The sequence below is a fragment of the Trichoderma breve genome, chromosome 3 (genome assembly GCF_028502605.1).
Source record: "Trichoderma breve strain T069 chromosome 3, whole genome shotgun sequence".
NCBI lineage: Eukaryota > Fungi > Ascomycota > Sordariomycetes > Hypocreales > Hypocreaceae > Trichoderma > Trichoderma breve.
The window spans coordinates 682,253-710,014 of NC_079234.1; the positions used below are offsets into that span (position 1 = coordinate 682,253).

At 50.9% G+C, this 27,762-nt stretch overlaps 11 protein-coding genes across 11 annotated transcripts; 3 read left to right on the forward strand and 8 right to left on the reverse strand.

The window, feature by feature from the left end:
- Positions 1-2,170: 2,170 nt before the first annotated feature.
- Positions 2,171-3,589, reverse strand: T069G_04630 (galactosyl transferase GMA12/MNN10 family domain-containing protein; the record flags this gene model as incomplete). Its single annotated transcript, XM_056171840.1, has 3 exons — positions 2,171-2,937; positions 3,001-3,386; positions 3,468-3,589. The coding sequence occupies 3 exons, from the start codon at positions 3,587-3,589 to the stop codon at positions 2,171-2,173; spliced, it is 1,275 nt and encodes a 424-aa protein (XP_056028698.1).
- Positions 3,590-5,163: 1,574 nt separating this feature from the next.
- T069G_04631 (CLN3 protein domain-containing protein) lies at positions 5,164-6,628 on the reverse strand (the record flags this gene model as incomplete). The annotated part of the gene is made up of 2 exons (XM_056171841.1): positions 5,164-6,419; positions 6,487-6,628. 2 exons carry the CDS (start codon positions 6,626-6,628, stop codon positions 5,164-5,166), a joined length of 1,398 nt encoding a protein of 465 aa, XP_056028699.1.
- A 335-nt stretch (positions 6,629-6,963) lies between these two features.
- On the reverse strand, positions 6,964-7,617 carry T069G_04632 (uncharacterized protein; the record flags this gene model as incomplete). The annotated part of the gene is made up of 2 exons (XM_056171842.1): positions 6,964-7,312; positions 7,388-7,617. The coding sequence occupies 2 exons, from the start codon at positions 7,615-7,617 to the stop codon at positions 6,964-6,966; spliced, it is 579 nt and encodes a 192-aa protein (XP_056028700.1).
- Positions 7,618-8,351: 734 nt separating this feature from the next.
- Positions 8,352-9,280, forward strand: T069G_04633 (cytochrome c/c1 heme lyase domain-containing protein; the record flags this gene model as incomplete). Its single annotated transcript, XM_056171843.1, has 3 exons — positions 8,352-8,679; positions 8,740-8,917; positions 9,004-9,280. The coding sequence occupies 3 exons, from the start codon at positions 8,352-8,354 to the stop codon at positions 9,278-9,280; spliced, it is 783 nt and encodes a 260-aa protein (XP_056028701.1).
- Positions 9,281-9,597: 317 nt separating this feature from the next.
- Positions 9,598-11,101, reverse strand: T069G_04634 (vitamin b6 photo-protection and homoeostasis domain-containing protein; the record flags this gene model as incomplete). The annotated part of the gene is made up of 3 exons (XM_056171844.1): positions 9,598-10,752; positions 10,816-10,899; positions 10,952-11,101. The coding sequence occupies 3 exons, from the start codon at positions 11,099-11,101 to the stop codon at positions 9,598-9,600; spliced, it is 1,389 nt and encodes a 462-aa protein (XP_056028702.1).
- Positions 11,102-11,575: 474 nt separating this feature from the next.
- T069G_04635 (uncharacterized protein) lies at positions 11,576-12,838 on the reverse strand (the record flags this gene model as incomplete). Its single annotated transcript, XM_056171845.1, has 2 exons — positions 11,576-12,686; positions 12,777-12,838. The coding sequence occupies 2 exons, from the start codon at positions 12,836-12,838 to the stop codon at positions 11,576-11,578; spliced, it is 1,173 nt and encodes a 390-aa protein (XP_056028703.1).
- Positions 12,839-14,612: 1,774 nt separating this feature from the next.
- On the reverse strand, positions 14,613-15,656 carry T069G_04636 (uncharacterized protein; the record flags this gene model as incomplete). Its single annotated transcript, XM_056171846.1, has 1 exon — positions 14,613-15,656. The coding sequence occupies one exon, from the start codon at positions 15,654-15,656 to the stop codon at positions 14,613-14,615; it is 1,044 nt and encodes a 347-aa protein (XP_056028704.1).
- A 549-nt stretch (positions 15,657-16,205) lies between these two features.
- T069G_04637 (uncharacterized protein) lies at positions 16,206-16,802 on the reverse strand (the record flags this gene model as incomplete). The annotated part of the gene is made up of 2 exons (XM_056171847.1): positions 16,206-16,598; positions 16,650-16,802. 2 exons carry the CDS (start codon positions 16,800-16,802, stop codon positions 16,206-16,208), a joined length of 546 nt encoding a protein of 181 aa, XP_056028705.1.
- A 792-nt stretch (positions 16,803-17,594) lies between these two features.
- Positions 17,595-19,096, forward strand: T069G_04638 (mitochondrial calcium uniporter domain-containing protein; the record flags this gene model as incomplete). The annotated part of the gene is made up of 3 exons (XM_056171848.1): positions 17,595-17,934; positions 17,994-18,133; positions 18,179-19,096. 3 exons carry the CDS (start codon positions 17,595-17,597, stop codon positions 19,094-19,096), a joined length of 1,398 nt encoding a protein of 465 aa, XP_056028706.1.
- Positions 19,097-20,026: 930 nt separating this feature from the next.
- T069G_04639 (acetyltransferase (GNAT) domain-containing protein) lies at positions 20,027-21,666 on the forward strand (the record flags this gene model as incomplete). The annotated part of the gene is made up of 2 exons (XM_056171849.1): positions 20,027-21,486; positions 21,549-21,666. The coding sequence occupies 2 exons, from the start codon at positions 20,027-20,029 to the stop codon at positions 21,664-21,666; spliced, it is 1,578 nt and encodes a 525-aa protein (XP_056028707.1).
- A 409-nt stretch (positions 21,667-22,075) lies between these two features.
- Positions 22,076-26,522, reverse strand: T069G_04640 (cobB/CobQ-like glutamine amidotransferase domain-containing protein; the record flags this gene model as incomplete). Its single annotated transcript, XM_056171850.1, has 7 exons — positions 22,076-24,136; positions 24,176-24,555; positions 24,608-24,722; positions 24,785-25,328; positions 25,479-25,504; positions 25,566-25,803; positions 25,858-26,522. The coding sequence occupies 7 exons, from the start codon at positions 26,520-26,522 to the stop codon at positions 22,076-22,078; spliced, it is 4,029 nt and encodes a 1,342-aa protein (XP_056028708.1).
- Positions 26,523-27,762: the final 1,240 nt, after the last annotated feature.

The window sequence follows — 27,762 nt, forward strand, 5'->3', positions numbered from 1 at the left end:
ACTTCATTATCCTCCGTCTCTTTCGAACCAGACTGGTTTGTCATACCTGCAGAGAGGCCGCCTTGTTTTTTTTTTTGATTCAGTTTGAACTCAAATACAGACGGTCAGCCTACTTTGCATCTTGCTTCTCCTGTTGATTCAGCCTGCAACGAGATTCTCTTTCCTGATCCTTTCCAAGTCAAGAAGCTCCCTCATGAATGAAAGATACCCAGCTACTACCTCTACTTGCTACTCCATTTCATCCAAGCTTATCAACCTCAACACTGAGAATCCCAGCCAACAAATCACCAATCATCACCAGACATATACAAAAACAATCACAAATCACCACCGCCGCCATGTGCGTCCACTTCCGGTCCTGGAACCGCTGCTCATCCTGCTTCCTCACCTTCAACCGCCGCTGCAACCGCGTCCCCTGCTGGAACGGCTCCCTCTCCCGCTGGCGGATCCACCGCCACGGATTGTCCTGCCGCAGCGGCTGCTACGAGCGCGCAGACGACGAGGTCTACACGCACTTGTCCTGCGAATCATGCAACATGGAGGCAGCGGCAAACTGCGCCGAAGGCAAGGCGGATGTGATGGAGGCGCGGGTGCTGAGAGGGATGATGATGGGAAATAGAGCTACGGCTGGGACGATGAAGAGACGGGCGGATATTAGTGGTGTGTTTATGAGATTATGGTCATTTAGGGAGGTGTTGCGTGTACGTGGAAATAGCAAAAGGGGGAAGAGGCATCTTCGCATGAGGATAAGGATGCTGTGAAGTCCAACATAGACCAAGCTTTTACAATAATATCTAGACTTTTTCAACCCTCCCACTCCCATCCCTTTACCCCCCTCTTCCTATTCTAATAAAACCTCATCGTGATTGAATCAAAATTTGTAACACCAAGCTCTAACCAAACCCTGCGCGTCTTCAATAAACAACAGCCACATGCGGCCTCCTGTTCCCCCCAAAACACGCCGTCACACAGAAACCGGGCCCTCGCAGAAATAACCGTTACCCAAGTATCGACACCGTTTTTCAAGGGCGGTCAGCTTTGCCGGGTAATTTTTCCCTTTCTCCTCTACTTTGGTGTGTGTGTGGTAGGATGTGTGTATCATGTTGTGAGGGCGCTTTATGAAACCAAAGTACGGGGATGGTGGAGATGAAATGATGAGAGGGACTAGTACAACGCTGTGGTACAAATATTCTGCCTGCTATTTTATTCTTTTGTGCGTTCTTCTCGTGGGTTACAGATGACGTTTGAGGCATTGCTTGAAGCTGTTTGATCAAGTCATATGGCCGGCCCAGCTACCCGGCATTCAACATACAAACATTGGCAAAGACCAGCACCATATCATGTGAAGCAGCGTTATTCTTGGCAGAGGATCGATCTAAGATTAAAATATGATATAGTTTCTAGAAGAAAATCCCTGCTAAAAACGAACATTGTCATTCTCTTTGCGTTTTGACCTTACAACGCCAACCTGAGAGACCAACATCGTCACATTCCATGTACCGTCTTCATCTCACCGCAGTCAACTTTTCTCTAAATTCAGAACATAACATGGTACCAATACCTGAACTCCAGTCTGGATAAACCTCGCGGCACGGGACTTCAACAAGCAAACCTCAATGTTACGAAATCTCCCATACAAATGAAGCAAAATCACCTCGGTATCAAATCCGTCCACGAATCTTGGCTGCAGGCCTCGGCATCTACGCACACAGCTAATAAACGATATGTCATCAATTCGTCGTAAATATTACTTGGCAGCATCTTGACCAGCTGCCGCTAATTCACTCAGTTATGATGCACCCTTGGCTCCCTCCCGCGGATTCGCTTTCGCTCTCGTGTCTTTCGGCGCCCTCGTGAAAGCTTGACAAAATAAAAAACCAAACAAAAGCCCCGTGATTATATATACAAACCGTGCTTCCTGCACCGAGTTCCCGTTTCCCAAAACAAAAACAATGTCGAGCCTTTTTCTTGTTCCTGCCACGCCTACATGTTCGTATATATATAAAAAGACAGTCAAGAAGCCAAGGAACACGGTTCGCAGATGGCCGAGCGAAAAGAAAAGATGGCCGTATTAAATAGTGCTTGTTATATGCCGGTGTAGATGTTATTTCTTAATCCTGTCGTGGCAATGAATAATGAGGAGTCATTTAGGATCAAGGCGGTCTCTTGTTCATGGCTTCTCCTCAAGTTGGCTCTCGGATTTCTCCTGAGACTCCTCCTGAGACTGCTCTGGGGTTGGATCCCGAGTCTCCTCCTTGGGCGGATACTTGGCCATGAGGTCCTTCTCAGTAATGTAAAAGTCGGACTTTTCGTCCAAGAACTCCTTGTGGAACAGTTCGAGATAGCCTCCAGGAACCTGCTGGCCGACAAAGACCTTGATCCAGCTGTCCTTTCCGGTCCACAAATGGCGAATGAAGCGGCCCTCACACTCGGAATCGCTGTTAGGGAAACCGTTGGCGTCGGTACAAGCGAGCTGCCTGATGTCTTCGGGGAAATCGTATCGAATAAAGGTGCCGAAACCGCCCTGGTCGGTAGGTCGGCCGGGCGAGTTGGTGCGGAATTCAACGCATTCGGGGTGCTTGCCATTCTCCTCGGGGCATCCTGCCCAAGCGTCCATGATCTCATAGGTCTTGGCGTTGTTTTGCGCAACAATGAAGCCAGTGTTGAGCATGAGCTTGCCAAACTTGTCCTTGTTGTACTCGCGGTTGGGGTCGACGGCCAGGGCGAGGGAGTTATTGCGAGGGTCGAGGTCCCAGTAGTTCAGAAGCCACTCGAAGGGAAGGTCGAGGTTCTGGAAGATGGCGTCGGAGTCGAGATATAAGCAAACCTTGTGCTGCTTGAGGATGGTGGAGATGACGGGGGCCTTCTTCCAGGATGCGCGGCGATCCTCGGGCTTCTCAATGGCGACAAAGTAGTACTTGTAGCCGTGGATTTTGGCTGCACGTGGTCACGTTAGTTTGGCTTGCAATGATGCTGTGAGAGTGGAATTCGGTAGCGTACCATAAAGCCAGTGGTTGAGCACGCCGACAGACAGGCCGTGAACCTTTTCCGGGTTCTTCTCCCAGCTCATGACATCGGGTCCAAAGATCTGGTGAGGCGCATCAAAGGGGCGGTTGTCGAGGTCGATGATGCAGAGATCTTCGCCGAGGGGCTCCGGGAAGTGAATGTCGTGCTTGAGATCGAACTTGAAGGCGCCATAGGGCTGGTAGAAGCTGGAGTTGGGCTTGATGGAAGGCTTGTGGACCTCGAACCAGACATCGCGGAAGCTGGTGTCAGGCTTGACAGGCTCAACGGGCTTGACAGGTTCGACGGGCTTCACTGGCTCGACAGGTTTGACTGGTTCGGATGGCGGAGGCACTGAGCCGGAGTTTGTGTTTGGCTGTGTCCTAGAAGCGTAGCTGCGTTAGCCATACCCATACGCTATCTTCAACAGGGACCACGATGCGATCTGTCACCACATCACGTACCTGTTGGGCAATTCAGCCGAGTCCAGCTGGTTGTAGACGAGGCCAGCAAAGACAATGATGAAGATGATGGCGCCGGCCAATAAGGCCGACAGCTTTGAAGATCGAACACCACCGACAAACATTATCGCTGCATACTCCGCCGATGGAATGCGGATAAAGAGGACAAAGCCCTTGTTGTATGTAGGCGCAAGAGGGAAAAAAAGAGGGCAGAGGGAGGAATGAGGGAGTGGATCCTAGCGAACGATGATCCGCGTGCCCACCGAAACACGGGGATTACAGTATAGAAGAAAAGGAGAGAAGAGGTGAAGGCGCAAATCAACAAGAAAAGACAAGAAGCAGGAAAATGAAGAAGGAAAAAGAGAATAAAGAGCTGGCGACAAACCGGCAAAAAAGAAGCCCCAAGATTGGCTTGGCGTAGCGGCGCGTTGTGGCGAAGCACGGACAAGAGACAACCTGAGAGGCAGAGACAGAGACAGACTGCAGAAAAGAGGCACAATATTGGATTGGCGGAACGGAAAAAGGGGCAGAAAAGAAACTGGAGACCACGGTTATGTTATCAGGTACGTACCCCCAGCGCCATCGCCGGGTATCTGCTAACAGGACACGATGCCGGTCGCTAGCAAGGCAGCGCCAGACTCGGGGGCTTGGCGTTGACGGGGGAAAATCGAATCTCGGTGCAGTACGAGCGCGACTAGCTTTTTAGTTTGCCTGGGTTTGACCCGGTTCTGGCCAACTGATGGAGGCGGTTTGGAGGGGCTAAGCAGGGGAGAACAAATAAAACGGATGCAATCCAATAGTCTTTTTTGCTGTACTTTGGGAGGATTGGCGCTAGGTTGCTTTATTTGATGAGTAAGATGTTAAGCGTGGGTGTTATTGTTTCAGCTTTGCATTTTGCTTTTCTTCTTCGTCTTACTGCGCAACTTTATAGTGGATGTCGTGGTCTGTGTGAGTAAAAGACGCTACGGGAATAAAGAAGATGCAAAGAATCAATACGAGCAACTGCCGTGGCATCTTCTTAAGCTGGTAATCGATCAGTATACTATTAATACGAGTATGTACTATTACAGATATATTCTGCACGATCGATCGCAGTGCTAGTCTGCTCGTATTGAATTGCCTCCCGCCCCGCGTCTCCCAAATCGGCTCCCTCTCCTGGCTGCATCGGGCATCGGCGCCGTGCCGCGTAACCGCATATAATGCAAGAACCTTGGAAGAGAGATTACAAAATACTGATAATTTTCGCAGAATTAAACACGTAACTAATAATGGCGAGAGATAAAGTACGAGTACAGATGACGTTGGAAAACTCTAATACCTGATATATATAAACAAAACCGCATCTATACTCCCGAAAAAGGAAGACTTTGGGGCTCGCCACAATTGCATCCAGTAAGTCTCCTCGCTAGCTTCGAGTATATCTCAGCCCACTGGGGCCTTGATAGCGAACAGAAGGAGGAACAAGTTGCGACACTTAATCAATTGCTGCATTCGGCAGTAATGTTCAATTTATAGACGTTTTCTTCCTATCAGCTGAATACTAAATGAAAATGGCAAAAAGAGAAAAAAAGGAAATCACATGCGTGAACTGGGAATCGAACCCAGGGCTCCCCGACGTTGCTCGGATGGCAACGGAGAATTTTACCACTAAACCATTCACGCTACTCTTTTCGATGTCAACTCTGTCAATTGTTTGTCTCTATAATCCTCGGCCATGTGAAACCGCAGCCCTCTGGCACCAATCGCGCCCATGAGCAACTTGGTAATCGCAGAGACTCGTCTCCATCACGATGCTGATCAAGCCCGCAATACAAATACCTCCGCTGTCACTTACCGTTGTAGCGCTAAGACTAAACTCGCGCTCCTCGGCCGGCACGTTTTCCATGATTTCGGCGAAGCAGTTCACGTAGACGGCGCCGCCTAGTAGGCCCTCCCAGAAGATGATGATGAATACTATGTAGACGGAGGGAATGAAGAAGAACATGGCATGCAGCGTTAGGAGAATCAGGTTTCCGACTTGGAGAAGGGATGGGAGGTATAAGTAGTGGACACGGATAAAGGATGTGGACGATCGCGAGATGAAGACGCCGACTTGATATAGAAAGCCATAGAACGGGTAGAATTCACGAAACTCGTTGAATGGCGACGATTCGAGTGGGAAGAGCAGCGTTGGCGCGACGCCTTGGTTGATGGTATACTCGGCAATGTATACTAGCAGCAAGGGGGCCATATACGGGATGAAGAGCGCCTTGGCTCTCCGCAAGTTGTTCTGAAGAGAATTCGACTCGCCTCGCGTCATGGCATATGCAGTGTTTGCTGATAGGACAGACGGCTCAGGGACAAGCAGAGCAGAAGTGCTAGCTGCAATCTCCTGTTCTGTGTGGTCTCCATCCACTTCGTCCTCTACGTCTCTTTCCGGAACAGCATCATATTCCTTCAAAGCGCTGCCTTTCCGCAGCGGGTCTAAGGGAAGGACGAAGAAGAAACTGATGAACATGATGGCAGGGAGACAAGCCGAGAACAGCAAGCTCTGCTGGACAGTAAACCCCCACCAATCGGTCAACAGCACATATAATCCTGCCCCGACCAGACCGGCTGCGCCAGTGCCAGATCCCCAACCGGCCAAGCTCACATGCCCGTAATAATGCGTCAGTCCCAGGAAACTGAGCTCGCCTCCTCCACTGGCCAAACTCGCCAAGATTACTCCCACCATCTTCACTGGCACCGACCTGGACGGAGGCGTAATAGCAATCATCAGCATACCGCCCGCAGACAGCGCGATGAAGATGAGGACTCGTATCGGATATGGTATGCGATGGATAAAATATGGAGCAATGAGCTTGGTGAAGAACGAGGGAACGACATCAGCGAGGAGGACGACGCCTTTCGGGAGCGATCCGACGAGGTCTTGCGCGGCCGAGAGGATGATTACGTAGAGCACATTGTTGATGAGACCTATTAAGGAAGTTACACGGTTAGCTATATATCATTAGAAAATCTCAGAGCTTGACAGGATGCACACCAAGTAACCAAAAGGCGACAATGACCCTCATGTTGGGATGCTTCACCAAGCTCTTCAGCCTGGCGCTGTAGACGGCCCAGGAGGATGACGGAGCGCCGGGCATGGGGAGAAGCCCGGACGCAGACGGGGAGCGGCTTGACATTCTATGTTCAAATTGATTGAAATCCCATCACTAAGAGAAGAGCATTGCTGTGTTGAAAGAGCCTTGCAGTGAGCAAGCTTGGAAGATGTTGATGGAAGAGTAGCTGAAATAGGTCACGCGAGGTTGGAGGCCATACGGAGCACTGTACGGAGTAGATAACGGTCGCGATAAGGAACCCGTGCTAGAGCTATGACGCAGCCACTTCTTTTAGAACACATGAAAGGCCCATCACATGTCCCATTATTTTCTGCCATAAAATCACAAACTATTGTACAATCTTATACAATCTTATTCCTAACTTACAATATTTGCCTCTCAGCAGACACATAAACTACCTATTCGTCTTCGTGGATTCTGGACGTGTATCCTTCCGTCTCCCGACTCGCCTGCGTCACACTCTCAGGCGCAATCCAGCCCTCTGCAGAGATGCTATCCGGCACACTCTCAGGTGTATAATAATCACTTCCCTTGTACTTTGATCCTCCAACCCCCGGCGGGTTTCTTCCTACGTTTGCCCTGGACGCGGCTTGTCCTTGAGCGGCAATGTCGCCGCTGCTGCCCACGTTCCGTTCGGTGTCTGCGCCTACAACATCGGTGTCGTTTTGGCCGCCTTGTTGGCGATATGACTCGGAAATCTTGTCACCAGGTCCGCCTTGGCCTTCATACTGATTTCCAGTAGCTTGTCTGTTGAAACCTTCAGTAAATGTCCATTCTCACTACTAAGCACCGAGGTGACTATATGGGTCGATAAGGACTCACCTTCCACGAGCGTCAACATCTCCTCCCTCACCAGGAGGAATACGTTTGTTGTAGCCTCTGTTTGTGCTTAAATCATCTCCATAAGTGACATTGGCTGAATCAAATTTCTTTTCCACATAAGAGTTGACGCCGGCGTCATCATCAGCCTGTGGACGAGCATTGCCAGTCTTGGCCTGGTAGGTGTTGAGATCAGCCTCAGCGCGGCGCGAAATCTCTTCGTAGTTGGACATTTTGATATGTGTAAAGTCTTTTAGTGAAATTTGTCAAGTTTTAAAAGCTTAAGAGTTGTGAGAATTCGGGAATCGATTAAATCGTTGGAAGGTGGCAGTATTTATACAGTATTTACATGCACTCTGGACGATGGCTTCTCGATGACCTCAGATCAACGGTATATGATTTCATGACACCGCATGATGGAGAACAAATGTGGGCCAGAAAGTCTGATCACAGCAGATATATACTCAAAATCGAGATTCTTTCTCAGGATGAATTTGTAATAAAAGTGATATGCTGCTACGAGCATCTGCCATTTTGTAGCATTGATAAAGCCTGGCCTGGCTTTGTAGAGGTAGGTCTCTTCGAGATGAGGATGACATCAGATGGCGAATGTCTTCACGTACAGCTCGCCTAACATGCATCCTTTAAGCTACCAAACTAGGATATTACCTAATTATATTGATATCAATTTTTACACCACTTATTCGATAGTAATCCTCACGAAGTAATGGATCTTATTCCCCATCATCCGTATCAGTCCGGCAAATTCTCGGCCCAAACACCAAGATTTCGCAATCGCAAAGTTGCGATACTCTTTTGCGCCGCTATCCAAAAAAATTATTAATCTGCAATCCAACCACTCCCAGCTACCCTCACAACCACACTCCGCTGTTTTCATAGCCTCGACCTAGGACGAATCGCAATCGAATCGCCTCCTCATTTTCAGGCCTCATAATCAACATCAACCATGGCAGAAGACGCCTGTCCCGTCGACCACAAAACCCGCGACGCCTGGCTCGCCCACGCCCGCGCCGCCGAAGCCTCCAAGCAATCCCAACCCCAATCTCCCGCCCAAAGCGAAGCATCCAAATGCCCCGTCGATCACTCCGCCGCCAAGAAGCCTTCCTCCTCATGGACCCAGACAATCTCCTCCTACATCTGGTCCTCTCCCTCCCCCACCGCAGATAACCTCCCCGCAAACCACCCCGCGATACCTTCAACAACCTCACCATCAAACCTCGAAACCTCCCGCGTAACGTCCACTATTCCTCGCTCCTTTACAAACTCCGATGAATGTCCCGTCGACCACGGAGCTTCCGCGAATCCCTCGAACGCGGAAATCGAGTCCGGCGCAGACGCTTCGGGAAATTGGGTCTATCCCTCGGAGAAGATGTTCTTTGAAGCGATGAAGCGCAAGGGCTACGATGCGCGAGAAGTGGACATGAAGACTGTCGTGCCTATCCACAATGCCGTCAATGAGCGCGCGTGGCAGCATATTAAAGAGTGGGAAGCTCCCTACTTGACCGACTCAAAGTACGTTTCTTTCTTCCTCTTTCCTCTCCATCCATACTCCAGCTATAATCCTATGAAGCATGATAACTAATAGAAGAACACCACAGATGCGACGGTCCAAGACTCTCCTCCTTCGCCAACAAAAGCACCCGCATGACCCCAACCGCCCGCATCAACACCATCCTCGGCTACACCGCGCCCTTTGACCGGCACGACTGGGTCATCGACCGCTGCGGCGTCCGCGTCGACTATGTCATCGACTTTTACGCTGGAAGACCTGGCGGCACGGCTGGAGCGCCGAGCTTCTATCTCGATGTCAGGCCGAAGCTGAATACCTTGGAGGGAGTCAAGATGCGGGTCATGAGGTGGACAGGGTTGGCTTGAGGGCGAGGTCTTGGAAGGACAAGAGATGGAGAGAAAATGAATGTATAATATGATTTACGTGTGGCATAGAAAAATGGCGTTTTGTTGGGTCGGTAATGATGTGTTGTGTGGGAATAAGCATATAAAGATAGATAGAGCTAGAAGGGCTCCTTGTACAATACAAATCTCCTGTACGATCCTGAGAGTGGTTTCTCGAGTCATTCATTGCGTCAATTCGTGGCATCATTTCGATGATGCTTCTACTGGTATGTATAGTACAACAGTGCTGCCCCAGCAAATCCCATCCCTCATTTGTGAGCAGCGGAATATCTACCCATCTACAAATCCTTGGCTCGCCTCTTCCGTATCTGCAGCCGAACAGGAGCCGTAGTCTCCAAAGCCTGCGTCTCAAGATTCCACCCCTTCTGCACCAACTCGTCCCAGAGCTTCGAGCTGTTGAACTGTGGCACAAACTCGCTGTCTCTGTCCTTGCCGGCAATGCTAAACTTTCTGCCGTTGCCTTCGACGCCAGCATCGCAGAAGAGTTCATCCAGTTTCTGCGTGTAGACACCACCATCTTCCATGAGCCATGCGATTTCCATTGCGGCAAACCATGCGCGTATGGCATCGATCGGCTGGGCACCCTCCCAGAGGAGCATCTTGATGGGAGTCAGACGGCCGGGAACGCGAGAGCAAATAAACCGGGTATGCTTGAGGCCATCGACGATGATGAGTTTGTCGTGTGAATCGCAGCAGCTCATGGCATGGCCGTAGCTCTCGGCAAATTCGAGATGGACTACCTTGTTTCCACGGTTATTGCGGATTATGGGGCTCCAGAAGACGATGCTCTCTCTTTCTGCGACTTGCTCGGGGGATAAAACGACGCCGCTCTTGAGGTATTCGCTGAATAGGATTGTTGCGCGTTGTCGGTTGAGCGTAGCCATGCAGACGCTGCGAACGCCAAGATAGTTTGTACCAAGATGGGCAAGGACGAGGAGAATCATCAAAAGCACAACACTTGAATGATCCTCAATCGCCTTCACCACCAACGTTCCCACAAGCAGGCCGATCAAGCCCACGGCTGTCTCCTGGCTAGCCTCTTTTGCATTGAGTTCAGCGAGATTATCTTGCCTGGCAAAGTGCACACTAAGAGCTGCCTTGCTGGCACCAGCGGCAACACCGCACAACGCCCGGAGTGCTTGACCAGTACTGAGCGCGATAACCTTGCCCCAGGAGCCTAGATACGGACTGTAGAGCTCCAGAAAGAAGGCACTGTCGTTGAAAAGATCGGCTAGAAATCGGTATCGCTTGGCGTCTGGTTCGATTCGAAGGCCAAAGCGGTGGGCAAACACAATCGTTGCAATGCGAGACGTGGTATCTTTGAGGATGGTGAGAAGGAGGGCAAACGTGGCCGAAGACGATGCATCTCCAACGCCGAGACCTTTGAGAAGAGCACGATTGGCAAGAAGAGAGCTAATGGTTGAAAAGAAGGCCTGGAGGGAATCAAACATTTGATACGCCAAGTAGTCCTTGGAAACGGAGTGCGGAAATCCAACTGGGAGAAACGAGTCAAACAAGGCTTTGCGCCATTCTCGGACAGAGCGGTAGATTATGCCGTTGGATTTGTTCTTGAGCTGGACCTATAGCGTTGTTAGAACCTGATATCTAGCAAAGAGAAGAGGAGATGCTCACTGGCAAGATGTGGCCGTCGTGGGCGTGGAGCCACTGCTGTTGCACATGGCCGGACTTGTCGAGCTCTACAATGTCAACATCGTTGCCCCAGGCTAGAATATCGGTGATTTTCTCTGCTGGCTCGTCGTGAGGTTCGTCATGTACCGCCATTGTGGGCGCGCCGAGCTTTTGGTCACCGTCAAATCAGAGGTGCAGCGGCGAAGGCGATGAATGCAAGTGTCGCAAACATAGGACGAGAGTTGCGCGCAAAAGGACAAATTCAACAATGAGGAAATGAATGGAATTAGAGGAGGTTATGTTCAGTCAAAGAACGAATGCACAGTGAATTTAGGTCGCGGTTTGTGGTGAATGATGCAAAAGGAAAGTTGACAACAGAAGGTTGAAGTGACTGTGTCGGGTAGATGAAGTAACAGGTGGCAGAATGAACTTGGCCAGCAGCGATTTTGGCACAACAGCTGGCAGGTCACCTACAGCAGAAAATAGAAATAAAACGGCATAAAAATGCATGAGATGCTGTTTCTTCAATCCATCTATTGACATATTAAACTTTTGGTATATAATTCTTTTTGCCATGTACATTTACGGCTTGTATCCCAACGAACGCCAGATTCTATTGCCTCCCATCTATCGCTTCACAGGCGTGCCATCCTCAGCAACCAGGAACTCATCCGTCTTGAGAGGGCCCTCTCCAACACCAGTCATGATGACTCTGCTGACGCCCTCCTTGATAGTGCCTGCGATGCCCTCATCCAGCTTGACGCTGGCGTTGACGACGCTTCCATCTTTCCAGCCCTCGGCGGTGGCCAGGAGCGGCGCAAAGGCGCCCAGCACCGTCGCCGCATCCTCCTCCTGGTAGTACACGACGCAGTTGGGGCCGGCATCAAAGGTATAAGCAGCAACAGTCTTGCCAGCCTGGGCATTGATGGCCTCAACTGCGCGAATGGCGGCCTTGGACACATCGTTCATGTAAAAGATGGGAGGGTAGGTGTCGGCGCAGGTGGCGTGGAACGAGTTGGAGTCGCGCATGGTGACCTCGGCGAACTGGGGGAAGTTGCGGTTCTTGATGGCATCCTCCATCAGGGCCATGTTGGCGGGGACGATGGTGGATATTCTCTGCTGGAACAGGCCCGAGGTCGCGACGGTCTGCTGCATGCCAGAGGTGGACGAGACGCCCTTCTTGGAGGCGCTGACAACCAGAATCAGCGCGCGCATGCTCGGCCAGTGCGAGGCGGGGGCAACCAGGTCGGCCTTGGAGTCGCTGCCATCCTCCTTTTCACCCATTCTCCAGGCGACGTAGCCACCGAACAAGCTGCGGCAGGCAGAGCCAGAGCCCTGGCGAGCAATGAGGGACAGCTCTGAGGGAGAGTCGGGGAGCTCGTAGAGGTTGGCAATGGCCTGGACGAGGGCAGCAAAACCAGCAGCAGACGAAGCCAGACCAGCGGCCGTGGGGAAGTTGTTTTCGGAGACAATCTTCAGGGGGAAGGTCGACAGCTTGGGCAGCGCAGCGTTGGCAGCCTCGAGGGCAGCTCGGCGGGCGCGCAGCTCACGGAAGCAAGCCTGGGTTCGGGCGCCAGAAACGTCGGAGGGCTCGCCATTGAGCAGCAGGCTGTCGTCGCTGGTGTAGGTGGAGGAGCAGGAGGCGGTCGTGAGGGTGCGGAGATCGCTCTGGGACAGCGTCACGGAGAGGGAGCTGTTGGTGGGGAGGTTGAGCTTTGCGTCGCGTTTGCCCCAGTACCTAGAGGGAGAAGGATAATGGTTAGTAATTGATTCTCTGGCCTGAATTTCGTTGTCTATTCATTCATCGGGGCCCAATGGCTTGACATACTTGACAACAGCAATGTTGACGGGGGCGGTGGTGCTTGCGCGGTAGACTTTTGTGTCTGCCATGGCGATGGTTTGGTGGAATCGACAACGAAGTGGGCGGATTATCTGTTTGATTCTCACTTTTGGCGTTCTAGATAGAGAGAGATATCACAGACTCAAACAATGGCTGGCAGAAGAAGAGAGGAGAGGAAAGGAGGTTTGATATAGGGATCCAATAGTAGTCTGTAGAGGAAATTGATGGTTGGGCGCAAAGGCAAAATGTCACCCGGACTTTTACACCGCCCAACTGCCACTACTAGAGCACGACTAAGGCAGATTGTTAGTACTAGTACCTGGCCTGGCCGCTATTATATCGGCGCCAATTTTAAATCCAATGCCTCTAGATCCATCCCATTTATTATCTTTGTTCCCCTTAAAAACTAACGCCAAATGTGATGAAGAGACGCTCGTTTTCGGCTGGGCGCGGGGCTGAATCAACCCCCACCACACGAACGTTGCATCAAGGATACGAACACGAGAGCCTTGCTTACTGCAGCGCACTGATAGTATAAGTTGCATTGCATTGCATCTCATCCCATCACATCAGGCGGAACGTGGCAAATGGGATTCGATTCGATTTCGCACATGCTGTACATGTATATCTCGCATCTGCCTGATGCATTCAGACAAGGCTATTTGTTGCCTGCGCCGACGAAATTTGTGGCGGGCTGAACCAGCAACGAGCCGCTATCGATGCGTGATTCGACGCTGTATGACTTGGTAGGAGCTGGCTCGTAAGAATGATGCATCAAGAGCGAGATTCATGGAGGATGACGCCTCTTTTGATTGGGCCAATGGATTTCGATGGAGGGAATGCAGTATTAGGTTCTCTTCAAGGATGGATATTGACTCCTCATGGCTGCTGAGTTGCAACATTGCGCGCATTTTATAGAGACCGAAACATTTGAAAGCAGTGATTGCCGACATTGTATGAAGATGGGAGGATAGAAGAGGAAGATTCAAGAGATTCTAGTATAGCAACAGCCTTGGCTTTCAGCAACTTCACCGGCGATGCTACACCAGATCGTTGCTTGAGATGTGTGATTCCATACGGTGAAACTTGTCAGCTTACAAAATGCCCCAGTTCTTCATGTCAAATTTCCTGGCCATATCTTGACTACATGTACTATAGACCATCTCACATTGCCACGTTCACTTGGTACTACACCACTTACGAATACATCAAAGAAGACAATTATTCCACTTGAGTCCTTTTAACCATCAATTCGTATACGGTGATATATCAGTTTCCAAGCTTCCACGATGCCGTCATATGGTTTCATACACCCAACTACTCCTGGGCCTAAGCCCCTCTACTACAATCCTCACAATGGCCACACACACAGCAACTTCTCATCAGCCACTCATGAGGCATATGAAGGCGAGTACTGCCTGACATGCCAATGCGTAAGATGTGTGGATAGACGAGCCGGGTTCGTTTTCTTGATATAGAACTCTTGCTTTCTGCTTACATGGAAATAAGTGTAATTCATCGCTTGAAAGTTTCATTATCACAAGCTAGCAAAACAAGACACTATTGCCAGCACGTAGATCACTTAAAGACCACAACATCCAGTCAGTTGGTTGCAGATTTACCAAAGCATACAATAAGTGTCACTGATGAAGAAATAATATTTTTAAGACAATTCCATTAAGACAAAGCCAGTCCTAGGGTATCTTTAAACCAATGTGGTATCAAATCCCATATAAACACCAAAACTCCCAAATCAGTCGGGTATCGCTGCCAAATATTATTCCAAACGTCGTAATTCATAACAGTCCATCATCTCCAATGGCCTTAAAACGCAATCAAATCATCCCCCTCAAACCCCGGCTCAATCTCGTAGGGCTCTTCGTCTTCCTCGTCTTCGTCTTCCTTCTCAGATTCCCAATCAGTCTCCTCCGGAGACTGTACTTCCTCCAATGGAGGCACCGCCTCTTCCCCCCAAGCCCAGCGCCCAGGCCCATACCACTGCTCATCTATACAAGCCTGATCCTCCTCCGTAAAGTCAGCCCGGTGAAGGATGTTCTCGTCTACTCCGATGGGCACAAAGGTGACTTGCGCCAGGTTGCTCTTTGTGATGTCAAGGTTGGTGAGGCCGAGGCTGTCAAATTGCCCCCGTATGAGATGGCAGTTCCATTCGTCTATATGTTCTGCCTGTTCGCGGTCGACAGCGGCAACGGTCATGGCCATCTCCATGAGTGGCTTCATCCACTGTAGGAACTCGACGAATCTCTCCTTCTGGTGCTCGGTCCAGTTGCGATCGTAGCCCTTGTCTTGGACCCAGAGCCAGACATCCAGGGCGTCGCAGTCCAATTCCCAGACATACGCGGCGGCCAGACGCTCAAGATTGGTGGGCTCATCCTGGGCAAGGTTCCACAGGTCGTCGGCCGCCTGCTCGTCCCCAGCTTCGACGGCTGCCGCAATGAGAATGCGGTGATGACGGCGGACAGTGTGGCTGGCGGCGTATTGGAACTTGACGCCGTTGTGGATTTCGCCAAGGGCAGGGAGGTTGCTGCCGTAGTACTCTCTGCGCCAGGGGGGGATGTCATGAGCTGTCTCGTCTCTGTATATCTCAAAGTCGAGATCTTCTTCGGTCAATTTTCTGCGTGGCCCGAGACGATACTTTGTTGGTGTCGGGGGTGGCTGGCAGGTGGTCCGTTTGCCAGGACGGGGTTGAGACTTGGGAGTATCCTCGTTGACCTCCTCATTTTCCTTGTTGTCGTCGCCCAAACTCATTTCCGAGTCAGACTCTTCTGCCCATTGATCAAACGGGGCGAGAATGTCCCGGTTGTCCATGGTCATGTCGATATCTCCGGTGACTGGAAGATCCATATCCATGTTGTAAAAGACGGAAGAGATGATGTCGGTTGGTGTGTGATAGTGGGTGTATAATAGTGGGTCGGAGAGTGAATAGAGGATATAAGTAATGGGGTATAAAGATGACCCGTTAACAGAAGAGGGAGTGTTTGCTTTAAAGCTATAAGCGGATAGAATAATAGTAAGGTGTGTGTGTGTGTGTGTATAAGAGAAGGATGTAGCAAGTAATGTGAAGCACAAAGTGGAATTGAGTGGTTAGAAGCTGGTAAGAAGCTTTGTGTGCTGGACTGACTGATTGACTAGAAGTGATGTAGATGGAAAAGAAAGAAAAGATGGGAGAGACTGGGGGGGAGGGAACCATTAAATAGCTGTTTACAAAAGCATATGAAGCCTTGGATTTGTTTATCAAGGCATGGCTAAAGTCTGTATTGGTGAGATATCGACGCCTTAACAGCCACATGGACGCATAAAGAAGCAATATACAGAGAAGAGAAATGTATATAAACATCGATATCAGATACATTCATGAAGTACAACGTGTTGCCATATCAACAGACAAGCAACCTCGTCCTAATCGACGCCATCACCACCAAGCTCCTCGAAGACGGCCCCAGCCCCAAAGGCAGTTGTAAACCTACGAGCCATGTCGTGATCCTTGATAGCAAAAACTACCTCCATATCATCATAAACTTCAACTCGCTCAGATCTCTTGGCTTGTGGTCCTAGTAACACCCTCCTCCACGACCGGGCAATCTCGTCGACTGGGTTTCCGTAGGCGCCACAGCCCCAAGCCCCTAGAACAACACGATTGATGTGACGAGCCCGCAAGATACGCATTATGCAACGCATCTTGGCCAAAGCCATATCTCTGTCTTTTTGCTCCGAATACGTAAGCTCTCCTTGTTGATTCGTATCAACCTCTGGAAGACGTAGCATGGCTGCCGTAATGACATCGATAAAAACCTGATCCGCTGGTTTGAGATCAGATCGCTCTGTGTCCCAAGTCTTGCAAACGAGGACGTCGGGTGTATAAATGGCGCCTATTTCAGGGAGGCGGTAGAATTCTTCGTGAAGAGATGGATATAGCGTAGTTCTTGAGCATAGCCATTCTTCTTGTGATGTGGCTCCGGTTAGGACACCGCCGCCGGGACGGAGGGGAGAAGCCATGTTGAGGACGGCAATTCGGGATGGGCTGGATTTAGATAGTCTTGAAGCAGCTTCTAGAGTATCGACAGGCCAAATTCGTATGTAATTGGGAGGTAAAAGGGTGGAGGGAGCTTCATGTGATGCTGAAGCTGTACCATTGTCGCCTGTTTGTTTGGTAGACTCTGAGTTAGTAGCTGCTGCTGCTGCTGATGCAATGGGTCCCTTTGGAACTATTCGAGGTGGATCTACAATCAATTGAACACTTTCAATGCCTTTTCTAGCTCTGGCATTCGACTTTAATATGGAAGGCAGCTTTTTGTTAAGAAATTGCTTGGCCGCCTTGGCTCGTTCATCTCTAGATGAGCTCATGGCTTGGGACTCGGCTTAGATAGAAGCTGAATTATCCGATTGAGTTTGTTTATCATATAAACGGTTTGTGGATTAATTGAGTTTCGCACATTGACTCATATCTGAAAGTAAACAATGGCTTGGAAGTTGTGATCGGCAGGGCAACTCCAAAGCTTCTGGCAGCCCAGTCGTTGAAGGTGCCTGAAGCTAGCGGTTGAAGTCCAGCTGAGCTTTAGGCGCAAGACTAAAACTCGATTGGCCGCTGCTTTATGGAAGCACCACAAATGATCGTCGCTACCATCTCGTGACGTCATGGCTATGGAAGCAAGTTTCGTCCATCATCATTTAATGACTGCAATGCAATTCAATGCACTGGAAATCCCCCAGATAAAAGAAACCTTTTCGATATTTTGTCAATTGGAAAGCTAAATCCCCGCGTAAGACAAATGCGCGTTCGGTAGCACAATGTTGGCTTCATGTACCGGCGCGAGAGCCGTGTTCCGCGCCCTGCCGCTGGTTTCCGGAGGACAAAGGCAGAGATCACTGCAATTGTTCAGACAGACTGGCCATCAGTGCAGATTTCAACTTCCCGTGAGACATTTTACGGCGTCTCAGAGTGTCCGTGAGGACGAGGCAACGGAAAAGGCGAAACGGCTACATGAGAAGAGCGACGAGTTGGAACACCATGACACCGAGCGCCATAAATTGCAGAAACAGGCAGACGATAGACCCTGGCATCGGCTGAGTGGGAGCAAGCAATACAAGGAGACATCGCCAGATCCCTCTAGAGGAGACGATTCAAAGGGTACGTTAATGCTAGCAATGAAGCTTTGCCGACTTGGAGCTAACATGTCGAGACTGTAGGACGACTGCTTACGACACCAACCCGCTTGCTGAAGCTCATTTTACCCATGCCGTTCCACCCCGAGCAAGATACCATAAACGAGGTCGAAGAAGGAACGCACAAAGACAACGGAAAGAGGATAGAACCACTGGCGCTTCTGGTACATCCCCAGCAGCCGCTATCTTACCTCGAGCGACTTATACAGGCCGAGATCCCTCCATTGCAGGTCAACGGTCGCGAAAGGCTGCCCGACATCATCTTTCGGGCTGAAGCCGACCACGAAGAATCCCCAGGAAAATCGAACGAAGACCATGGCAAAAGTAATGTGGCGTCGTATTCTGGCCTAGGTCGCGAGGGCCCTACAAAGGACAAAGAGGCAAATTGGGTTCGATGGAGTGGCAGCACCGAAGTTGGAGATTTCATCCGAGATGCGGCTCGTGGACGAGAGTTTGCCATTAACATTGAGGGATTCAGCAAGGAGCTGCGGGTAGCTGTGCCCAGTTTCAAAGATCGAACGCATTACATGAGATTGCAGTTGCGGCGGATGTCGAGAAATATCGATCAAATGGCCAAGATCAAGTCGGAGTGCGATCTTTTGGCGCACAAGGGAGCCCATCGTCTGGCACAGGGAGGCTTTGCTGCTCTGGCTGGTTGGTGGGGCGTCGTCTACTATGTTACTTTTCATACGGATTTTGGATGGGATCTCGTAGAGCCCATCACGTACTTGGCTGGATTGGCGACCATCATGGGCGGATACCTGTGGTTCCTCTTCATCAGCCGGGATTTAAGCTACAAGGCGGCGATGAATGTGACAGTCTCAAGACGGCAGCACGCGCTGTATCAGGAGCGAGGATTCGATCCGCAGAAGTGGGAGCACTTGGTGCACGAGGCCAATGCTCTGCGGCGAGAGATTAAGGCGGTGGCGACAGAGTACGATGTTGACTGGGACGAGATGAAGGATCTTGGGGGACAAAGTGTCAAGAAGATTTTAGAAAAGGAGAAGAATGGCAAGAAGAAGAAGGAGGATATTGATGAGGAGGCTGATGAAGAAGCTGATGAAGGGGTGCAGATGGAAAAGAAGGGCAAAGAGGAGCAGCATTCGGATTCGCATAAGAAGGAATGATTTGATGAGGGATGTATGTATTACAGGTATTGTTAGCATTGATCATGGCGCCGGTAGCGTCGAAGTATGTGTGTTTGATTGTCGGATGAGGCGTTGGAAGAGCAGGCGAACAGATGATACAAGCAATTGAATTGAACAATTCATGAGATGAAGATTCATAATCCATACTAAACACAATATGCATGTGCTTGTCCACTAATAAATGGAAAACAGGCTCAAAGGGCTGACGTCGTCGATATCGCCGGGTCAGATCATCGGCGATGCGATCCGCTGAACCGAGCCGCCTCGCCCTACCGCTCAATAGCTGGAGATTATTTTTGTTAGCGTTGCCACAATGAGCTGTCACATCGTGTTAGTGAGGATGGACCGTCGCACTATTGGTAAGAAAACGGCTGTGTAGGATCTTGTCTTGGTCAGGCCATGACGGGATCGCCGTTTCTTTGTTCTCAGCTGCGGGATGGGACGAGCAGGGAGGATTAAGCTTTTTTTGTTCTTGAAAAATTCCAGAGGAGAAGAGAAAGAGAGACAAAGCACGTGATGGATGTTTATTGTTTTTACTGCTTTTTATTGTTTGATTTGATTTACCCCGGCGATGTCGAGTCGCACTGTGGCAAAACCTCCTCCAAACTTACACGCGCATGACCCCATGATATAAATCCGGGGCAGCTCTAGGCCCGCTGTAGCTTCAGCTCAGCTCATATTACAGTTAGAAGCTTCAACTTTTATCTGCTTTCTACCCCGCCCCCGCTTGCTTTTTGCTCTTGCTACTCTGCTTTACTCCACATGACTGCTCGTAAATCGTCGGTGATATCAAACCCCTGCATGCTACGATAACCCATCCATATCTTTTTTGTATAATTTGAGCTTCTTCTTCTTCTTCTTCTTCATTGCATCTTTGAGATTTATCGACTCGAGTCATTCAATTCCATCATGGCGCCGCAGCTGCTGCATCTGCCAGATGGCCAGACCTTCACCGTCACGCCCGTCTTCGCCGGGCTGGGCTTCAAGAGCCACGAGATGAACATGCACCCCAATGCCTTCCCCATCGGCTGGAACGTCGTCCTGCACACCGAAGAAGAAGTTGAATCGCCATTTGCCGCCGCCGACAACGACGCAGAAGATCTACCCTCGGATCCTTCACGGCCGCCCTCGCGTAAGACTCGAGTACATCCCTTTATTCGCCCGACGCTGCAAAACGACACCCTCTTCATCTCGTCCATCTCGAACCCGTCCAACTCCGACTTCAAGCCTGCTGCTAGTCCAACGAGGCAGATTGCCATGATGATGTGGGTGACGTTGTACTGGTACTTTCACCAGCCGCAGCCTCTCCCACAGCTTCATACCGAGGCGGCGAAGGATACACCGGACAATGCGAAGCCCAATGGCGAGTGGAGGATCAACATCAAGCGGGAGGGCGTGCTTCGCGGGCGCAATTTGATTCCTAAGCTGGAGCGCATGGGCCTGATTGCCGCTGGCGATACTTCATGCGGCACCGGCCTCGACGATAGCGGCGATGAGTGGGCGCGCATGTATGTCTCGAGACGCATGTTCTGGCAGATCCCCGGCCACCTGTTCCTCTTTACGCTGCAACCGACACAAAAGGCCAACTCGTCCGTCCCTGGATCGCCCGTGAATAGTCGTCCGAGCTCTCCCGTGCGAGGCGAGTCTTCCTTTACCCACTATCTGTCCATTGATGGCCTCACTCGTCTCGATAGCGACCTGCCGGGCGGGCCTATGCCGACCAGCGTTCCTCAGACCCCTGCCGTTCCAATTGGGCCCTTTTATTCGACCTCGCATCTCCCGACGTACTTTCCTCCTCCTCCGCTGCAGTACACCTTCTCAGACGGCGTTCGACATCCCGTGCGGCCGAAGCCTCATAGAATGGGAGAGATCTTCTACTCACGCTTCGTCCCTAGTGTTGGCAAATACCTGTCATTCCGCGTCGCCTCCACGTCAACCAAGCCAGTGCCGTATCTGGGCCCCGTTGGGAGCAGTAACAATTCCCAGGAGCACGCACACTTGACCGGCATGACGGACATTGAGCTTCTGAAGATGTGGATGGCGAAGCCCCGCGTCAGCGAGTTCTGGGGCGAATACAAGCCCGGGTTTTTGGAGGGCGTGCTCAAGCTGCGGCACTCGTTTCCCGTCATCGCCTCGTGGGATGGTATTCCCTTTGGATACTTTGAGATTTACTGGGTGAAGGAGGATATTCTCGGACGGCACTTGGCGAATGTTGCGGGGGACTTTGATCGTGGGATACATGTCTTTGTTGGTGAGGAGTGGGCGAGGGGTCGAGTGCCGCAGTGGTTGACGAGTCTTGTGCATTGGTGCTTTATAGCTGATAACCGGACTATGAGCGTGTGTCTGGAGCCGCGGGTTGATAACGAGAGGTAAGTTTGGATCCTATTTGGAAAGATTTTGTTGATGTCTCTCTTAACTAATGCTGGATTAGGATGCTGCGGCATTTGGATGAGGCGGGCTTTGGCAAGGAGAGGCAGATTTCGTTTCCGCATAAACAGTCGTGGTATGTCAGGCTGTGGCGGGATACGTGGGAGGGGCCAGCATTCTGAGAAAGAAGAGAAAGTGTTATTGTAGAATGATTCTGGAGTTATGAATGGTAAGAAGCATGGCAGGAAATACCCATATAAGTTGTTTTAAACTGAAAGATTGGTGGTGGTGGGAAGAGTAAAGAGTATGGAAATATGTACAAGTAGTAGCTTTACACTGTAAGGCAGGGAATCAAAGAAACATCTTTTTGTAGTCACGGTTTAGATCATTGTTGTTCATGTTTAGTTCAATCTTGTTTCATATGGAAATAGCCTATCCCATATACCAGCCGGAATCAATCAATCAATCAACCCACCCTGCGCCTCCATCAAATGTTGGATATTTTCTAAGGTTATCTTTTTTACAGAAAAAAACAGGAAACATAGCAAGACACAATAAAAAGAAAAGGACCAGGTCCTTATTCGCAGCATTCTAGCCGACCCATCTGCGGGCACTGCGGAACATTCTCAGCCAGGGACCGAATTCGCCCCATTCTTCGATATCCTCAGGAGGAGCGTAGCTCGTAATGTCAGCCATGATGGTACGTTCAGGATGAGGCATCATGGCAACAACACGACCATCGGGACTGGCCACACCGGCGACACCCATCGGGCTGCCGTTGGGGTTATACGGGTACTGCTCCGTGACGTTACCACGGTTGTCGACGTACCGCAGCGGCACCATGCCGGACTCGGTGAGCGTCTGCAGAGAGTTTGGCGAGCCGAACTTGGCGCGGCCCTCGCCGTGGGACACGACGATGGGGAGCTCGGAGCCGTTCATGCCGTGGAAGAAGATGGAGGGCTTGGACTTGTCGACCTGCACCTTGACCATGCTGTAGCGGGCCTCGAACTGCTGGCTGGTGTTGTCGACAAAGTTGGGCCAGTCCTGCGCGCCGGGGATGAGCTCCTTGATGCGGGTGAGCATCTGGCAGCCGTTGCACACGCCGAGCGCAAAGGTGTCCGGGCGCTTGAAGAAGGCGGAGAATTCCCTGCGCGTGTTGTCGTGCATGAGGATCGACTTGGCCCAGCCCTGGCCGGCGCCGAGCACGTCACCGTACGAGAAGCCTCCGGGGCAAGCCAGACCGGTGAAGTCGGCGAGAGAGCGTCCGTCAAGGACATCCGTCATGTGGACATCAATGGGCTCGAAGCCGGCAGCCTTGAAGGCATAAGCCAGTTCGGCGTGGCCGTTGACACCCTGTTCTCTGAGAATGGCAACACGAGGGATTCTTCCAAAGAAGCCAGTGATGGACGAGGTGATGGGGAGAATGTTTTCAGCAGGCGAATATGACAGCTTATAGGTGATGCCCGGGTCCGCAGAATCGGAAATGGTACCAAACTCGGACTCGGCACAGGCAGAGTTGTCTCGGATCTTTTGCATCTCGTACGACGTCTTGGACCACCACTGCTGCATCTCGGTTCGGTCCAGGGTGGCAAAGGTCATGCCTGCGTGGCGAATGTTTAGGCTCTGCTTCGAGGTCGATCGGACAACACCAAACTTGCGAATCAGGCCGGGTGGAGGTCCGCAGGTAGCGAAGCATCGCTTGAAGTTGATCTCATCCTCGGTGCGGATCTGGAACACAGCACCAAGCTCTTCGTTGAACATGGCATCGATGATATCCTCGGGCTTGCCCGACTTGGAAATGCCATCCAGCATCATGTCAACGCCACAGCGGCCAGCGAACATCATCTCAGCAACGGTGGTGATGAGACCACCGTCAGATCTGTCGTGGTAAGCCAGGACAACGCCGCTTCGGTGAAGCTGGGACAAGGCATCAAAGTAGTCTGTGATGAGGTCAAAGTTCTTCATGTCGGGTGCCTTGTCGCCAACGGCACCAAGAGACTGAGCGAGTGCGGAACCGCCCATGGCTCTTCGTCCCTCTGCAAGGTCGACGAACATGAGACTAGTCTCGCCCACGTCCTCGACGCGACGGAGCTGGGGAGTCCAAGTGCTGCGAATATCACGAACTGCCGAGAAGGCAGAAATGACGACAGAAACTGGTGCCGTGACGTTCTTTGAGTCCTCCTCATTCTTCCATGATGCCTTCATCGATGTCGAGTCCTTGCCGACGGGGATACTGACTCGGAGCCTGGTGCACATCTCCATGGCCGCTCGGACGGCTTCATACAATGCTGCTCCCTCACCAGCGTGGTTCACGGCGGCCATCCAGTTGGCAGAAAGCTTGACGCGACGCAGATCTTCTGTGACATCAGCGGCACCGATGTTCATCAAACTTTCGGCGATGGCCATTCTGGCAGAGGCTGCTGGGTCAATCATGGCGAGAGTAGGTTTCTCACCCATAGCCATGGCCTCACCCGTCTTCTGCTTGGTACCGATATGGAACGACGTAGCTGTTACCGCAACGTCGGCAACCGGTGTCTGCCATGGTCCAACCATCTGATCACGCACGGTGAGACCACCGACGCTTCGATCGCCAATGGTAATCAAGAATGACTTGGAACCAACTGATGGCATCAAGAAAACACGCTCAACGGCCTTCTTGAAAAGTTCAGCTCCGCTGAGTTCTCCATATGCCTTCTGGAGGCTGGAAAAGGCGTTGAATGGGAGCAGAGTGGGCTTCTTGGAAGCAACATCCCGCTGAAGCAAGCGCTTGGGAGGGAAAAGGGCGTCCATGGGGAGATCGATGGGCCGGGGGTACTCCTTGGACTCTCTGTCTGTGAGGATCAGGCTGGTAGCTCCGTGCTCGTTCTTGGAAATAACGGTTCCGACGTCTGAAAATCCGCATCGTTCTCTGCGGCAGATGCTTGTGAAACGGTTCATGCTGTCGGCGTTGATCAGGAGAACGTATCGCTCTTGGGCTTCGTTGCACCAAATCTCCAATGGGCTCATGCTTCGGTCCATGCTTTCCACCTGGCGAAGCTCAAAATTTCCTCCGAATCCAGCGTCCTTGACCACTAGTGACCGTTAGAGCTGCATTAAACATGTAATTGATGTTCAGGTACTCACACTCGGGGAGGGCATTGGACAATCCACCAGCACCAACATCGTGAATCATGGCAATCGGGTTGTGTTCACCCAAGGCAGTGCAAGTGTTGATAACCATTTGAGCGCGTCGTTCCATCTGTGGTATAGTTAGCTAGATGCCACGCAATTTAGAAATCATACAGCGTCATTCAAGCTTACCTCAGGATTACCGCGCTGAACACTGTCAAAGTCGAGATCGGCGCTTTGCTCTCCACCGGCACTGCTGGAGGCAGCACCGCCGCCGAGACCGATGAGCATCGCAGGACCTCCGAGGACAATAACGTGGGCACCTTCCTGGACATATCGCTCCTCTTTGAGGGCGTGCTGAGGTCGTACAGATCCGAGACCACCAGCAATCATAATAGGCTTGTGGTAGCCGCGCCAGTTGGCAACGCTTGAGACGTCGGAGTCTTCCTTGGATTCCTCGGGTGTCAGGAGAGTTCTAAAAACACCTGCAAGAGCCGGACGTCCGAATTCGTTGTTGAACCGGGCACTACCAATAGGTGCCTCGAGCATAATGTCGAGACTGCTAGCATAGTGGCGAGGTCGGCCAATGTCACTCTCCCAAGGGGCGTGGTTGTCGGGGATGAGCAGGTCTGAGACCCAGAAGCCGCTCAAGCCAGCCTTTGTCGTAGAACCTCGTCCAACGGCACCTTCATCTCGAATCTCTCCACCTGAACCGGTAGCTGCGCCGGGGAAGGGCCTAGTGGCAACAGAGTCAGTTTTCTAGATCATGAAATACTCCAAAATCAAGATAGATGTCAAATTTCCCGTGTGCTGTAATCATAGATGACAAGCAGAGGATGCAAATCTCATCCCCTAGCAAATAGGAAACTCTGTTTGGAAAACCTACGAGATGGCAGTGGGGTGGTTGTGAGTCTGTTAAACCGAGTCAGCAACCAACAGGCCAAAAGAGTCAATCGACAGTCAGCAGCCTTACCTCAACCTTGGTGAGAATGTGGACGACTTCTGGAGTGAGCTTCCAGGAGCCAGTAGAATAATCAGGAGCCCAAACGTTGGCGTTGTCGCCTTCAAGGACCGCCGCATTATCGCTGTAAGCTGAGACAGTAAAGTCAGGCGTGGTCTTGTGGGTCGTCTTGATCATCTCAAAAAGACTCTTGTCCTGAGGGACGCCATCAATGGTCCACGCCGAGTTGAAGACTTTGTGTCGGCAGTGTCTGGATACAAATGTGAGCATCCCACTCGAGAGTTAAACAAGGATACACTCATACTCTGAGTTGACCTGGGCAAACATGAAGAGCTCCACATCATGGGGCGGGCGCCCAAGTTTGGTGAACACGTCAACGAGGTACTGCATCTCGGATTCGTCAAGACTGAGGCCCTTCTTGACATTGTACTCCCTGAGAATTCGAAGAGGGTCCTCCTTGTCCGCGAAAATGTCGACAGCAACCAGAGAAGAAGGTGCCTTGGACTCGAACATCTGCACCAAAGACGGCGGCTCAGCAGTCCACAGCTCCGTCATGCGGTCGTAGAGCACATCGCGGAACGTGGCATCCTGGCCCTCGGACAAGGGCTCCTCAAACTGGATAGAGATGCGACGGCCTCGCTCAATGCGCAAGACTCGCTCCCTCAGGCCACAGACGTGGGCAATGCTGGTGGCCTTGGAGCTCCATGGCGAAATGTAGCGAGGCGTTGCGTATATCGTCAGGGCGTTTCCGGGACCCTCGGAACCAAGCCCCCAGCCGCGAACATCCTGCAGCAGCTCCTCAACCTGCTCCAGAGTATCGTGAGACGACACCTGCAGGTTCACATAGTAGATCCATTGGCCCTGGATGTCCTTGACCTTGGAGGGGCTGGACTTGTTGATGAGCTCGCGCAGCTTCTGGGCATCCGAAGGCGTGTAGCACGAGCCTCCAACAAGAACCTCGTACGGCATAGTGAAGACTTCTGCTTACTGAGCAGAACAACTCAATGCCATAAGACAAAAATAGAGCTTTTGCTTTTGTACCGGAGGAGACGATGCACCCCAAGCAGAGCAAAAGTTGTGATGAAATTCTGCCCCTCTCTTATCTATCAGTCAAGCCTTGGTGGGGTGAAAATTTTCGGACCGGCAATCGGCCGCTGCTCAGCCAGGAAATGTTTCGTCCAGTTTTGGAGGTACTTGTGTTTCGCCTCTGCTTGTGGTCTGAGGCGAGGTACTGGCTTGTCCTCCACTAACATCAAGCTGAACTAATTTTGCTGCCCATGCGTCACGGCAAAGATTCTCCGTAGCGGCAGCATCACGAGAAAAAGTTTCTGTTCATTTGATCCAACAATATGAGCTATTTCTTGGCTGTTGAAATTAGCATTAACTACTGAAGCTATGGCTTTTGATTCTATTATTGTACTAGTAATGTAATTGTAATTGGTACATGAAACTGTGAAGCGTGTAATTGGTGAAATACTCTCCTCTATCAATCTAATCCATCAACTGTACTAGCCTCCAGTTGACGATCATTTTTTCTTGCTCCACTGAAACTGTTGAATCATTTTTTTCCCCCTTTCCCGCATTGTTCATAGAGCAATTGTAGTACTGAAACGGATGTCTATGTGGATTTGATCAGGACATATTGACTCAGCGTTCCTTTTTGTTTCTGGTATCAATATTTCTGCTCTACATGTACTCTGCTCGTTCTCTTTCACCAAAAGGGTGCCTCCCATTCTAATCCCGCTCTTCTGGTAGCACGGCTAGCCGCGGATTGAAACAAAGAGGATAGAGACCAAAGGTAAGAAGAAAGGAATACAGTGAATTAGTGCTCGCTGTAGTGTGTCGTCACTGCTCAAGTTGAGCTGATCGCGAATTTGTTGCATTATTCGCTTATTTCCACATGCAGGGAAAGCTAACGGGGTTGTAACTTGCAACTTCTACACCATGCACCAACGCACATATGGATCCTTGGCTTGTAGAACCAAAGCGATTTGCTTGCTCTACGGTTGCCAATTCATGTAGTATGTTGATCATTAAATTAAGGAGTACCCATTCACTCCCCCAGGATGGCTACTATTCAGCACACTCAGAGTTCAAGCATCGGAACACGGTGCGATGAAAGCTTTTTATTTCCATACTACTGGTAGGAGATGCACTATATCTTGAGTATCTGCTGATGTCGTATCTTGCTTCTATCGATTCCTAGTAT